Source organism: Musca vetustissima, unplaced genomic scaffold (genome assembly GCF_032173495.1).
Source record: "Musca vetustissima isolate MV318-11 ecotype Yass unplaced genomic scaffold, APGP_CSIRO_Mvet_v1 utg156878, whole genome shotgun sequence".
Lineage (NCBI taxonomy): Eukaryota > Metazoa > Arthropoda > Insecta > Diptera > Muscidae > Musca > Musca vetustissima.
This window is the reverse complement of record NW_026875271.1, coordinates 18,751-34,924: the sequence shown is the minus strand read 5'-3', so window position 1 is coordinate 34,924 and position 16,174 is coordinate 18,751. Positions and strand designations below refer to the sequence as shown.

Below are 16,174 nucleotides of genomic sequence, written 5' to 3'. Positions count from 1 at the left end.
AAACAAACAAATAACTAAAGCAAAATCAATGAACCCACAAACAAACATGGCTAATAGAAATAAATCGAAAAATAAAACCAAAAACTAAGAATGTGGCGCCATATAACCCTTGCTATAAATTCGGCAAGTATTCAGTAGCGAATAAGCAGCAGAACTAGAAAAGTCACAAAATAACAAATTAACAAAAAAAAAACTCCCAAAAATGTTCAAATTAGTAAGTTTTTCTTCTACTCTTCGGATTCGAAATAAATTAGAAGGCAATTAATATAAATTTCCTAATTTTATTCTATCCACAGATCATTGTAGTGTCAACAATTGTGGCCTTGGCTTTCGGTGCTCCAGCCAATCCTGAAGATCAAGCAGCCGAGACTTTGAAATATGTCAACGTTGTCAACACCGATGGCAGTTACACATTCGAATATGAATCTTCGAATGGCATTAATTTCGGTGAAAATGGTGTCGGTGGTGAAAATGCAGCCGGTAAATTCTCCTACACATCACCTGAAGGTGAACCCATCCAGTTGACCTACACAGCCGATAAAAATGGTTACCAACCCCAAGGCGAACATTTGCCCACCCCACCACCAATTCCCGATTACATTTTGAGATCATTGGAATATATCGAAAGTCATCCCTTCCCCAAGATTCAATTGGCAACAAAGTAAATGTCATAAAATAGTTATGTTGTTGTAATCATAGATCATTTTTCGTTATAAAATAGTGTAAATTGTATTAAAAAAAATTACCATAGATTCATATTTTAGGATGTAATAAAAAAAATAATGTGATATAAAAATATATATGTTTTGTGGTTGTGAATTTTAATGATCTAGAATGGTTCGTTAGACCTTTGAAGGATATTTCTTATATGATAATGACCGGAACGACAGTTCCAGTTTTTTTTTTCATAGTACGCATTTGCCTATTGGTACTATGGAAAAGACTGCAGAAATCTCCACCCAGAGTATTAAGGAATATGGTGGCTATTCCCGTATTTAGGAATACAAAAAATACGTGGTTCGAAGGGAACTCATTTTATTTAGAATATGTTCTTAACTCTGGACCTAAATATCAATAAATAAAACTATATATGCTCAGAAGATGACATTGTTCCGGTTGTTTCGATATCATGGCAAAGGTATGAATTTCCTACCTACAATGCGAATTTTGCAATAAAATAAACTAATGTGATGTTGTACGAGTTCCAGAACACAAAACCTGCAAAGATTTTAAAAATTATAAAGCAAAAATCATACAAAAAATCTCGATTAATAGAAGATTCTTGCAGGAACACATCAAAAATATACCACATTACTTCTCTGGCTCGTGACATATCATTTGTTCCATAAGCCAAGCTTAAAAAAGATTTCCAGGCGCGTCGGACTTCTGCGAAGCACTTCCAATTTGAAAGACCATGCTCCGAGACATTGTCTTCCACTTGATCTTTCAGGCGAATTCGTGGCCTTTCCCTTCTACGCGATCCATCAATTGGCTCGATTTTATATGCCTTTGGAGCTGGGACATCCTCATCCATTCTCAGAACATGACCTAGTCAACGCCGTAGCTCGATACGTCTGATTATGTCACTGTCCGAAAATAGATGGTACAACTCATGATTCATTCGCCGGCGATATTCACCGTCGACGCAGATCGGCCCATAGATCTTTCGGAGAATTTTTCTCTCAAACACTCCAAGAGCTGCCTCATCTGAGCGTCATGAGCTCCATCGATCTAACCCCGCAAATTCCAGGGGCAGAGAACTCACTTTGAAGGTCAGCAGATTTGTCGCAGATCAGAATAAATGATTGGAGCATCTAAAGTGTTGCAACATCGGTACTGTTGCGATTAAACTGTGGACAACTGTTAAGTAGCTTTCGAACACTAGCAAGAAGCATGAAATGATCTCAGTCACATTTAATCGACTCCATCAGCAAACCGCCTTATCACCTCGAAGAGTTAACCAACCATCGTTTCAGAGAACTTTTCATTCCTTATGATGTAGGAGTAGTAGAAATAGACATCCGAGACATCATTGAAGTTGCAGCCAAGATGGTATCTAATTTTCCGGCAGAGGCAGTTGGATTAGCAAATGTTCGTCATGAGTTACTTTTATCTAACCCCGCAGATCCCAAGGTCAAGGAACTCGCTTTGGAAGTCAGTAGATTAGTCGCGAAGCATAAGCGAAATTTTCCAACATCGGAACCTGTGTGAGTAAACTGTGGACAACGGTTAAGTCCCTTTCGACTCTCAGACATATTTAACGTCGGACATATTTAACGTCGAAACTGTAACTGATCCAAAGAGATACGACAGTTATTTTTACCGACAATTTATCGAGCATCAGGGGCGAGAAGGCGATCGAAGAGTACTACGTCGTAAAGAATCTCTTCCCGCCGAGGTGGTACTACCAACACACTTTACTGTGGGTGATTTTGCTAGAGTCATTCGTATCCCGATATCATCTAAAGAGTTGGTCTCTTAAGGAATCTCTATGGTCGTGCTGAGTCAGCTGGATGAGTCAGGAGTTGAGTATCTGAATAAAGTCCTTAATTTGCCCACATCGTTCCCAAACCTTGGAAATGAATAGGGTGGTCCTGCTACTGAAGCCAGGTCGATCCCACTTTTGTCACCAGTAGCGAAGACTATTGAGGCATTATTTCTGCCCAGAATTGAGGAAAACTTTCCAGTTGCACTGATCTGCAACTGGAAAGTTTTCCCCAACTTATATAAACCAGAAGCGAACATGCCACAGAATAGTCTTGGTAACGCTTTACCTAAAAAAATCCTTTTGTACCGTCAATGTTCGAGCAAACTACGAAATCTTCGACCACGTGGAATGCGGAGATTAAAATGCCACTGAATGAGCAGGTCGAGGGGCACACAATTTCGACCACTAAATACCACAAAATTCTCGGTATCACATTAGCATTGATATAAGTTAAACAAGTATCTTAAAGAGTTTATGTGAGTTCCTGCCAATAGTCCTACCTCACAGTGGCTGAGCCACAGGCGGAAAAGCGCCCACCAGCGCTCCAGCACCGAAGTACTGTACCAATTGGAGAGCATGCAGAAGGCACTCACTCCCCCTTGGTGAGGGGCGAAACCACAACCCCCGCGAAGCTCCCCAGGGGGCCACACCAACTGTCAGGCTGGATCGACAAATCCAGGGGCACCTGACACCCGCGGTACGGAAAAACCTCCGCTCAGGCTCGAGTAGTATGACGCACGTCCGGGCTGGTATCCCAAAACAACAATAAGCAACGACGATAACCGCAGGTGGCAAGGAAAAACCCGGCCACAAGCAGTGACAAATACACAAATCACAAACAATTAACATGCTGTCCTCACGAGGACCACCTCCACTAAGTACTGTCCTTCTCCTAAATGCTTCACGAGCAAAACTACTTAACCAACTAAAGGTCCGATCGTCTTCAAGTGCCCTACTGAAATCCCACCCCGCCCCTCCATTCGATATACCCATACTTGCTAAATCTCTAATGTCATCATAGTAACAGCATTCCGTCAGTATATGCTTCCAGTCCTCGGTCATCCCGCACCCACATAAATCCGTCTGGGCAAGGCCTCTTTTATGCAGAAAAGCATTAAGAGAGCCATGCCCCGTCAGTAAGAAACCAGTACTTAAGCCGAAGCGAAGGTCTGGCCGGTCCACTACGAACGTTGCGTCACGAATAAATTCGTACGTCACCCTCCCTTTGTCACTGTTCGTCCACCTAGTCCTCCACCTATCAACAACACTGTCCCGAAGGATAGTGCTGTACCGCCTACACTCCCCATCCACCAAATCAGAAGGCCTGAGCCAATCATCCTCATCCAACTGCAAACCACGCTTAAGCTTATACATGATAGAAGAAAATTCAAGTCGCTTACCGGTAATACTCGAGCGCAGATTAGGGAAACGTATTGAATTATTCAGACATATCAGAACGCCGTTCTGAGAACTGCAACCGGATGATGCTTTATTACACCTGCGTACCACTACATTCGGAGACAAAGGTCAGTCCCATACGCCAGTATAGCAACATGCTTTCGTTGCAGTACCTGTTTGGTTGTTTCAGAGAGAATCATCCTAACTATCATATGGTGCAGGGGGGAGCCCGAAACCGTTATCATGCCTCAACCACTGTATTAACCGGACTTGATCCCCGAAAAATCGAAAAAGAATTAATATAATTATTTGTTTTGATCATACCTCGTATATATATAGAAAATGCATATTGCAATAGTAAATTCTAACCCCAATCCAATATTCAATTTGGGCGCCATCTGTAACTTGATAATTTCAGAACCGTCAATAAAAAACCATTTCAGCTCTAAAAATTCGCTTTTATCAATAAAGCTATGACTAACTTTATTAGCCGTTTCATAATCTTCTTTATCACACGTTTTGGTTATTAGCAAATATTCGTATGTTCTAAATGCTTGCAGATTATAAAGTCTTAAATTTTTACACCAAACAAAAAAAAACTATAAATTGATTAGCATCCAATATAAAAATTCGTTAATCTGATTAATGTTTTTTTTAATATTTACGACAATATTTTATTATAAATACAATTTACCAGAACGTGGAAATTTCTTAAACAACATCATTAGTTCCAGTGTTTGAACACATGTTAATAATAGGCTGTCAAACAGGTCATAGTTAAGTGATTAATTTGATTTATGATCTACATTAAAAACATTATGAAGTTTGTCAAGTTCTGTGTTTCTCAAACACTGGATTTCTTTGTTTTCAGTTAAATTAATTTAGACAAAATTAAGAAAACTTCTGGAATGTTAATAGTTTAAGCAACTAATTTGCGGAACAAGCATAAGAAATGTAGTCGGTTGAACATATCAGAGATCAATCATCTATTTTTCCAATACCTATTACCATGGCATAATATATATAGATAACCCATTTAGCACAGCTGATAATAAAGATAGTAATACCGTGATCTGATGCACTGCCAAAGTGCATAGCTTCTATCAAGGTCTATTAAGCTCTATTGGTAATGCCATCCAGGGAGATCAGCTGGATAACAGCTGCCTCTCAAGTTTACAAACGCCAAAATTTTGACATTAGACTTGAGAAAAACAACTGATTTTCGCTAGCTGGATGACGTTATTAATAGATCTTGGCTCATACCATTATGTAACAATAAGGTGATGTATCAAAACAAAAACATCTGTCGTGGTCCAATAAACAGGCCGTGTAATAAGCGAAATGATTTCAGCCGAACTGTCAAAATTCGACTTAATCGTGTGAAAACGTAAACAAAAAAATGACAGTTAGAGGGATTTTCTACGAAAATTGCTTATAATATTCGCATCTTACACGACCTATTTATTGGGCCATGGTAGTAATATTTGTCATGATTGGCAACATTGTACGTCAAATTTAAGTAGAAACCATGGCACAATGGCTGATTAACTGGCACAGCTGATGTCTTGATTAACTGTCAAAGTATGTAATTTCTACTTGAATTCGATGTGCAGTGTTACCAACCATTTGAAATTTTATGTGGAAAAATTTGACAGATAATCGAGACAAAAACAAAGGTTTTTGTTTTGATACATCACCTTATTATTGCATCATGGTAGAAACCATGATAAGGTGATGTATCAAAACAAAAACCTTTGTTTTTGTCTCGATTATCTGTCAAATTTTTCCATATAAAATTTCAAATGGTTGGTAACACTGCACATCGAATTCAAGTAGAAATTACCCACTTTGACAGTTAATCAAGACATCTGCTGTGCCAGTTAATCATTTTTGTTTTGATACATCACCTTATCATGGTTTCTACCATGATGCAATAATAAGGTGATGTATCAAATTTCACACGGTTGGCAATATTGCAATTCAAGTAGAAATTAAGCATTTTAACAGTTAATCAAGATATCAGTTGCTCCAAATGGACTACCTATTCATTGTACCATGCTATGCACATTGACAATTAATTGGTTAGACGGCTGCCCACAGAGTAATGAATTAGGTCCTGATTGATGTATGCGAAGTTTTGTTGGAATCGGTTCAGATTTAGATATAGCTCCCCTATATAAAGTTTCGTCCGATTTTATGTAAATGGAGCACCATACTGTCAATGTTTGCCCGATTGAGACAAAATTTTGCATAGCGTATTGAAATTACTACAGGTTGACGTCAGTGAAATTTTGTTGGATTGTATTATAGAGACACTACGTCTCATTATTTTTGCCATATCCAGTAAAGGTTTTACAAAAATGTGCAGATCTATTACAATTTTTCATTGTTCAAATGATATTCTACCCATATCGAGTTTCTCGAACTGTTTTGCGCTGAATTTAATCTATACTAATAAAAGAGTAAAGTGATTGACTGACTGATTTAACTATTCATCAACGCCCAGATGAAACGGTTGAAGCTAGAATCTTGAAATTTTGGGTGAGGGTCACCCTTGGTCCACATGTGACAGATAAGGCTGGGTTTTTGGAAATTCGTACTAGAACGATACGAAAAGTACTATTCTATACTAATAAAAGAGTAAAGTGATTGACTGACTAACTGATTTAACTATTCATAAACGCCCAGACGAATCGGTTGAAGCTAGAATCTTGAAATTTTGGGTGAGAGTCACTCTTGGTCCACATGTGACAGATAAGGCTGGGTTTTTGGAAATTCTTACTAGAACGGTACGAAAAGTACTATTCTATACTAATAAAAGAGTAAAGTGATTGACTGACTAACTGATTTAGCTATTCATCAACGCCCAGACGAATCGGTTGAAGCTAGAATCTTGAAATTTTGGGTGAGAGTCACTCTTGGTCCAAAGGTAACAGATAAGGCTGGGTTTTTGGAAATTCGTACTAGAACGGTACGAAAAGTACTAAATGTGATACCATTTGTATTTGGCGAACCGGTAGAACTAGAACTCTGAAATTTGGATTGGTGGTCGCTGATGGAGTGTAGGATAGATGTACCAAAGGGTTTTTGGAAATTCGAACTATAACTATCCGAAAAGTACGAAAATGTACTAAATTTGGTACAATTCTGTAGCATGTGTGTAGCATGTGAGTGTAAATTAAGGTTGAGAAGTAGGGTCTATTTAAGGAGATGGTTTAAAAGCGTGTACTCATGTGTACGAAAAGTACTATATTTGGTAAAAAATTTAATTTGGAGATACAAATCGAGCTGGAATCCGTCGGAGTGTAGGATTGGGATATGAAAGTAGTTTTGGAAATATGTTACTTATGTGTAGGAAAAGTACTAAATCGTACTATAATCGGTAGGTTTGGATTTGGGTTATCCTATAGAGCGGGAACAATGAAATTTGGAGTCAGAATCACTGTAGGAGTGTGGGATTGGGGTCAGGATTCTGTTTAAGAAAATAATACTTATGGGTACTAAATGGTACTAAATTTGGTACAATTTGAATTTTAGGTGAACCAATAGAGCTAGAATCATGAAATTTGGAGTCAGGATCACTGTTGTATTGTGAGTGAACCGTAGGAAGTATTGTACTAAGTGTACTAAAATTGGCACAATTTAAATTGTGGGTGAAGCGATAGAGTTGGAATCCTGAAATTTTGATTTAGGATCACTGTGGAGGTGTAGGATTGGGGTATGTAGGAGGGTATGGAAATTGATACTACTATGTACTAAATTTAGTACGATTTGATTTTTGGGTGAACCGAAAGAGTTGGAATCCGGATATTTTGATTTATGAACACTGTGGAAGTGTATGATTGGGGTATTTGGAAATTGCTACTACTATGTACTAAATTTAGTACAATTTGAATTGTGGGTGAACCGATACAGTTGGAATCCTAAAACACGAATTAAGTATCAGTGTGGTGGTGTAGGTTTGGGGTAAGTAAGAGGTTTTGCAAATTCATATTACGGTGTACTAAATTTGGTACAATTTGAGTTGTGGGTGAACCGTTAAAGTTGGAATCTTGATAGTTAGATTTAGGATCACTGTGGGGGTGTCAAACTACTGTGTACTAAATTTGGTACAATTTGAATTGTGGGTAAACCTATGGAGTTGGAATCCTGAAACTTGGATTTAGAATCACTGTCGGGGTGTAGGTTTGGTTTAAGTAGGAAGTTTTGGAAATTCTACTACTAAATTCGTAGGTGAATTAATAGAGCTGGAAACCTGCAATTTGAATTTGGAATCATTGTGGGGGTATAGGATTGGGGTATACAGGAAGTTTAGTTAGATGATTGAGGAGGGTACTTATGGAAATAATGTGTGCAAAATGGAAAATTTGGTATAATTTGGATTTGGCTGAACCTTTAGAGCTCGAATCATAAAATTTGGTACTAAATGGTACTCAAATTTAATTTATGATCGATATTAATGTGGGGATTGTGTTTTTCTGACATATGCAGTTTTCTCTGAAAATAAAATAATATGTTAATACATTTTGAAATATGTCCTACATTCGCTAACGAAGTTGGGGGCATATGCTAGTATATTAATAATAACATAGCACCGTTAAAGGGCTAAACAGCCCTTTAGCCCAATCAGAATATACGGTGGCGGCTGTAATATAGACTCCGAGCATACGGGTTGTGAATTTTTAAACGAATTATTTCTGTCAATATTTATTTATTTTAATTGATGTTCCACATACCAAGTGGTGGTATAAAAACAGCCAAAATCTGTTCGTTTTGACTGACCAGGTTTGAAAATATTATGTATATGCCGGATAGTGGTATGGAAGAGCGTGCGTAAGAGAACATAAAAAACGACGATTTCTAAAGTGGGACATAACAGATTTAAGGTTAGACCCAGAAAGATCATAAAGTCAATTTTTGATTATTTTCCGATATCCGAACCCAAGCTGCCCTACCTTGTGTTATTGTACCATGGTACGTACATAGTTTGTTTCAGGTTTTGCAGCCATTTATGAATTTTGAACAGTGAAGAACATTAAACAGCTGCTATCGTCAGCAATGCCATGCGTTAATATGCCACCTCCAATTGCTATTAACACAATAACTATTGAGATGTCTATAATGGAAATTGATGAATGTATTGTTATTTTATTTTTTGTCATTCCAGTTACACACATTCCAGTGCTTAGGTATTTGTATTTAAAGTTATCTGCCTCTAAACGTATATCAGTTCAAAACCGATTATTAAAGGAAGGAGGATTAATACATAACCCTTTGTATGGTATAGATAGATTTATATAGAAATTATGTGTACCATGGCATAATTGCAGAAGGTAGTCTCATTTGAGAAATTAATAATTTCAAATTGTTTGAAAAATAAATTCCATAAAATGTTATGCATGTCCAATGACATATTTTTTAAAACAATTAAAAATTTATACTTTGTATAGACGTTATAAAATATATTTATAGATTATAGAGGCTGGAAACTTCAAGATAATAAACGTTTTGTAGTTATTGCCACTGAACACGTGTTGTGCGTACATTTCGAGGGAGGATATTTTCATTTAAATTTTGAAAGCTGAATGTTGTCAAAAGTAAAATTATTAAAAAAATATTGGAATTATATGCCTGAATGAAACCTTGTGTAATTATATTATGGATGTGTACATATATTAGAATATAATTTTATAATTTAAATATTACAATATATATTTAAGGTCTTTTGTTAAGTCGACTCTAAGTATAAAAAATAATACTATACGATATATAGCTTCAGTTAGTTGTTGCAATTCATTAAATATATCTCAATTAAAATAATATTAACAAATTACTAAAACTCAATTTAAAATAAAGGAATGTTAAGGGCTAAGCAGAATGCTCGCGTTGAGCCATCCGTCGCGTTATATGTTATCGAAAATACAACAACCACAAGGAAACGATAACACAAACGCTCAAAGTTGAAATGCGCTGCGCTTTGGAGTTAAATATATTTTAACTTTTTGCGTGCGTTAACGCGATAACAAAAAACGCTCAACGCGAACATTCTGCTTAGCCCTTTAGAGTAAATATTTAGGACAGGCCATAATTACACAACTGTATTATGAAAATAGTTAAGGCCTGTACCCATGGTATAATTATTACAAGGTAGGGCACAACTACCAACTGATTGCAATTTTTTCTCAAGGTGGCTTGTTCCATCAAATCAAAATACATATTTTGTGTATGTATGTGTATTGTTTTGAAAAATATTTCAAATAAATTGAAATAAATTCAAATTTATACTCTGTTCCCGTACTGCAAGAATCTACTCGATTTTACTATTTTCTTCGATATCATAAAGGAAATTTCGTTATTGTAAAAAGTAGTAGATTCTTGCAGTACAGGAACAGGCCATTAATTGAAATTAAAATGATGTATTTAACACCATCGTCTGGAAGTATTTATTTTTTATGGATGAAACAAACATTTTATGGAATTCCCTGCTGGATTTTGGGAAGAAATCATAACCTTTCATTTATTTTTCGCGTTTTTAGTGTTGTATAGAAAAAATGGATGAAACAAACATTTTATGGAATTCCCTGCTGGATTTTGGGAAGAAATCATAACCTTTCATTTATTTTTCGCGTTTTTAGTTTTGTGTTGAAAAAAGGCAAATAAACACAAACACTTCTTGCGAATATTTATTTTATTTTTGGCAGAAGAAGCCACACGTGCATAGTTGCTTTTTTGTTATTCACCTCAGCCTACCTTGTATTATTGTACCATGCCCGTACCTAAATTCAGTGCGTTGCGTACTAAAATACTCACCATCTCACCTTTACAGGGTTCGTTGAACGTATTACCGGTAGATGTATTAGGTAGTCGCATCGACCAAGTTGATTGTAACATTGAATGTCAAAACAAATTGTTGTAAAAAATTAATTAATTTTTGTAAATAAAATTAATGTTTCGTGATTTTTTTTCCAATTTTACTTCGAAAGATCCAAAATATCTAAAAATGAATCAATTACAAATTATAATGGACAGACGGACATATGATAAACGATATACAAAAATTTGAGTCTAGGAGTAGTGCAGCTACAAACTCTTGAGGCAACACATAGTTTTAACATAGATGTGTAGAGTATTAACACATTTTGTTCTGATTGGTTGAATCAAATTTGCCTGCATTTTGAAATGTCAAGGCGAATTGAATTTTATTTGCCTTGCTTACAAATTTTGACATATTATGTTCCCAAAGAAGTTGCTTTGTTGTAGTAATTCGCCGATGCGACTACCTAATATATGTGCCTTGGTATTACCCAAACATTATTTTATTTTGTGTCAGTTGAAAACGGCGAAAAAGGATGAAAACATTTTCCTAATTAACCGAAAAATGTTTGTATTTATAGAAAATCAATTTTTCAATGACTGGAATTTTATTTTCAAAAAAACAAAAAATCCAAAATACGCATTGTCAATGTTGAATATTTTCAACTCATTATTTTTATACGCAATGTGTATTTGGGTAACATTTATTGAAATACATGTATTTAACTGAGGTGAATAAATTCGTACGCAATCGCATGAATTTAGGTATTATTAGAAAACAATTGACAAGAGCATTATATTCGGCCGGACCGAACATTGGATACTCGAACAACAAAATTATGGTGGAGGGTATAAAATTGTGACAGTAAAGAGTACCAGCAGCTGTGGTGATGCGGCTGATTACTTTGATTATCGCTGAAATAGCACAATACAAAAGTCCATTTAGCGCACGCATGCATGTATGCGTGGTTTTACACTATTGGTGATTGGGATTGGTGTTGAGAGTTTTTCTCTCTCTCATTGGTAAATTGATTTTTGTTCACAAAAGGTACGAATTGACATAAACGTACCAAAACAAAAAGTAGATTTTTTTATTATTCGTGATTAACGCTTAAATTATAACATATATTATTTATGCAAATAACTGGTATAAATATTGGCCAATATTTCTCGACAATTGCGATTTATTATCATTTGAAGTAAAATTTTATGTACCTTTTCGTACTTCGTACCAATGAGAGAGAGAAAAAATTCTCAACACCAATCCCAATCACCAACAGTGTAAAACCACGCTTTGCAGCATTCCACAATGCACAATCATCGCGTAAAGCGTTTGTTCACGTCGTTCATTTCGCGTTAACGCGTACGACATTTTCTTTTATCTATGTTATGTTCTCGGCAAAGTAAAAGAAAAAACATTAAAACGATGTGTTTTGCAAACGGAGCGACAAATCGAAAAGTAATCGTAGATTATTGCAAATCTTTTTAATTTCTAGGATAATGCTGCTTAACGCCAAATAAAATACATTGAATTTATAAAAGAAAAAACAAAATTGAAATATTCTCTTGTCAATATAAGTGCAAAACAAAGAAAAGAATTGAACGGAAGAAGCGAAGGCATTTGCAAGTCAATTTTGATTAAACTTGTTTAATTGTTATTTGCATTCTACTGTGGTCTTGTCATTCAAATTGAATATAAAATTTCAAGTGTGTGTATTTTTTATCAAAGGAAGGCGGTGATATAGCAGAAAAAGAAACAAAACGAAACAAGATTAAAGAACGTAAAAAGTTAGTATCAAAAAAAGTCACAAGAAACTAGTGGTAATACTGCGGTTGTTGTTCTTATTGTTGTGTGACGGGAAAATACCTGAAGACAAAACATAACAAAATACCCACGCACATACTACTTGATTGAAGTTAAAATAAAAAATATATTTTTGGAGTAGTAGCTGCCATCCACTAAACATTGTAATTTAGGTGGTTTTATAATTTTTGTTTTGCTGTTACTATTTTTGTTTTCGTGTTTTTTTTTCTGTTCTTCTGTGTGGACTCCGTTCAATAACCTAGAACAAGCATCGAACAATCATCATCAAGCAATACTATTTGTGGAGGTGAGTGAGTCTGTTTTTATATGTTTGTACTGTGTATAGTTATTTTGTTCGAGTCCATTGGTTTTTGTAAACTGAGGGGTATTTTTCTGTTTACTTTCCCTTAACAATAATATTTAATTTAATGTTTTATTATCTTCTAAGATTGTTCATCGGTAATTTTGTTAATATGTATAATCATGTGAGTGCGTACGTGTGTTTTTGGTTCATGTTTGTTATTATTCTGATTAGTAGTCTTTGATACTTCAAATTGAGCATAATGTTGGCCGGGTCTACACACATTTGCCAGCACACATACACAAACATTGGAGCTGTGCATGCATGCCATTTGTAAAATTATGTTTATGGAGTTATAGAGTCGGCGTTATTCTTTTTCTTGTGTGACTCTGACCTACAAATCACATGGTTGAATTGTTTTCATCACTTAGGGTTTTTATGAATTTTATATATGTATATACAAATTGTTAACGAATTCTACAAAAAAAACAAAAAAAAAAAAAAAAATAATAAAATAAAACAATGTAGGTATATGAGTAGACCTCGGATTTTGCATATGTTGCATATTTTTTGCATATTTTTGACATGACCCCAAATATCGATCAATTAAAGCATGAAACGCCTAAATACAAAATTTGAGTCCAATCGGATAAAGCATAAAAAATATGCAAAAATCCGAGGTCTATATATGAGTTATACTTATATAAAATGTTAAGTCCAATATCATTTAAAGTACTTACGATATTTCTCTCATTAGGTGTGTTCGTTTACTTTTCCAGTAAATACAAAATAATCAGTAAATTCATTTGAGAGAGCTTATTCTCTCGTCTCTCGAAAAATGTTGCTAAAGGTAAACAAATGATTTTTAATAAAATCCAAGGAATGCGTTGTACAATATATTAGCTTGGGGAAAAAGAAATCCATAATTTTTTCGGCAGATTGTTGTACTTATAGATTTCTCGTAAAGTATCGATCAAATCATCTTAGCAGTCGTAACATCGCCCAAGAGCTTAAAATCGATCATAGAACTGTTGTAAACCATTTACACAAAGCTGGATTCAAAAAGAAGCTCGATGTTCGGGTGCCACACCAATTAACAGAGAAAATAGGATGGATGGAATTTTCATCTGCGAAGCAACAAATCAAAGATCAAAAATCTTTATGAATTCTCAAACTCTCTCTAACTGCCATATATACCATATATTTTATTAGAAATTTGCACACACGAACAAAAGCGTCCAAAAATCATTAAACATATATACAGTATGTCAAGAATCAGTTTACACATGGATAATTATTTAACATTTTCAAATGTAGCAGCTCGAAATAACCCTATATTATTTTTGATATTTATTTTTCATTTATCATAATTGTATTCTGTACTTAATACAGCTTGAGTTAACCTAGTTAAAATTTAGTACAAAATAAAAGAACAGTACAACAAAAACAAATATGACTCAGTTTCACCAGTGTCAAACAGTTTTTGTGTGTTCTATGCTTTTTCGGAATATATTGGTAATCATTTGATGACAAAATTTGTAAACGTGCGCAACACACCTTGAAATAAAATATTTAAAAATATGCCAAGAAAAAGGATATCCTATGATGAAATTCAACACACTGTTTTTTTACTATTTTTCCCGATATCACAAAGGTAAATTTGTTATCGAGGTATTTTATTTTACATTCTTGCAGGTTCTGGAAAAGAACAATTATTAGAAACATGATTTATGTTTCCTTAGAAAAGCAGTGTTGTATTTATTCAAGTTAAATTATATTTATAAACCTTTTGTTCTTGGGCTATGTACATACCGAACCATGGTATAATAATAGAAGGTAACAGCAAGTGTTGTTGTACAAAAAACGATACAACAACCACATGGAAATTTGTTTTTGTAAGTTCTACTAGTGTCAACTCATTTGACAGAAAAATGTAAACAAATAAACAAATTATCATCAAATTATTTTTATTTTGAAAATGAAATATTTTCGAATCCTCAAAATAAAAATTGAAAAACATGAATAAAAATCTATCAAATTTATATTTCTATCGCTTCCACATCTTTCCTATAATTGAGCCATTGCCATATATATGTGTAACACATATGAAAATGCTGGGAATAGCGAGTTATTCCTTGAATAAAGATTTGCTTCCTCAAACTTTCCCAGCAGGCAGATTGAGTAAATTGAATACAGGAGCACATTTAATAAAGAACAATTTTAAATTGTATGCGTTCCCAATTTTCCTGTTGGGTGATTTTTAAAAACATAATTTGTCAAATTCATATTGATACTAGTAATACGTTGGAATCAAATCAGCTGGGATTTGCTGTTACCTTTTATAATTGTACCATGTTACCTTTTATAATAACTTAGAAAATTTCGTTTGATTGTAAATAATTTTTTTTTATTTCCTGACTGTAAAATATTTGCAATTTATTTTTTTTTTTTCGATAATTCTCAAGTTTAACATCTTAGCCAGGTATTTGTGTATGCTATTTAACACAACTATGGAATACCTTTGGTCAGAACCACATAACCACATTTTTCATGCATACATTTCTAATAATACAATTCATATATTTTTAAGAATTAAGTTAAACTTTTCCCATTACGGATGGAATCTAGAATCGTACGGAACGACACGAATTTTATTACGTTTGAATTTCAATTACTTTATTAAAAGTACTGGTCATTGCAGTATCATGTGTGTAATTCACGCTTTCCAATGGTGTTACCATTAATTGATTGTAGTAGGGGTGCTATCATTTTCTGCAATTGTCATCGTCATGGCCATAATAAAACCTGTTTGTAAACATCAAAGTAATCTTTTGTTTTTGGTTGGGCTAGGTTTTGTTTTTGCGAGGTGATTTGTTAAGAGAGCGTGAAAATGTTTCTAATAAATTACATCATTGTTAAAAACAGAACTTAGCACGTAGATGATACATTCGCATTTGTCTATAAACGAACGATTTAAGTCGACATGATTTTTACATTACAATTATAATACTTAACAGATAATAATGGAAGTTTTTTTTTTGTTTCAAATTAAGGAATATGAATATGTATTACATGTTGCAATTTCTTTTAGATGCGTGATATTTATTGAATTATAATTCCAAAAAAATGCAAAAAAAAAACATTATTAATTAATTACAAGTACCAACAACACGCTTTTTTTGAAAAAAGAAAATTGAAAGTGCCTACCAATGACTATTTGTTTATCATTTGACGTATATACAAACCACCAATCCTTATGGCTATAGTGTATGATTTTTTTTTTTTTTTTTTTTGTAGGCGCTATCTTTTTCTCCTTTTCATTATCATAGTCTTTGCGTTCTTTTATTTTTTGTTTATTCTCCTTTAATGT

The 16,174-nt window shown here is 34.4% G+C and overlaps 1 protein-coding gene across 1 annotated transcript; it reads left to right on the top strand.

Annotated features, from left to right (window-relative positions):
- Positions 1-202: 202 nt before the first annotated feature.
- Positions 203-665, top strand: LOC133337744 (pupal cuticle protein Edg-78E-like). Its single transcript, XM_061545950.1, has 2 exons — positions 203-214; positions 297-665. Exons 1-2 carry the CDS (start codon positions 203-205, stop codon positions 663-665), a joined length of 381 nt encoding a protein of 126 aa, XP_061401934.1.
- The last annotated feature ends 15,509 nt before the right edge of the window (positions 666-16,174 follow it).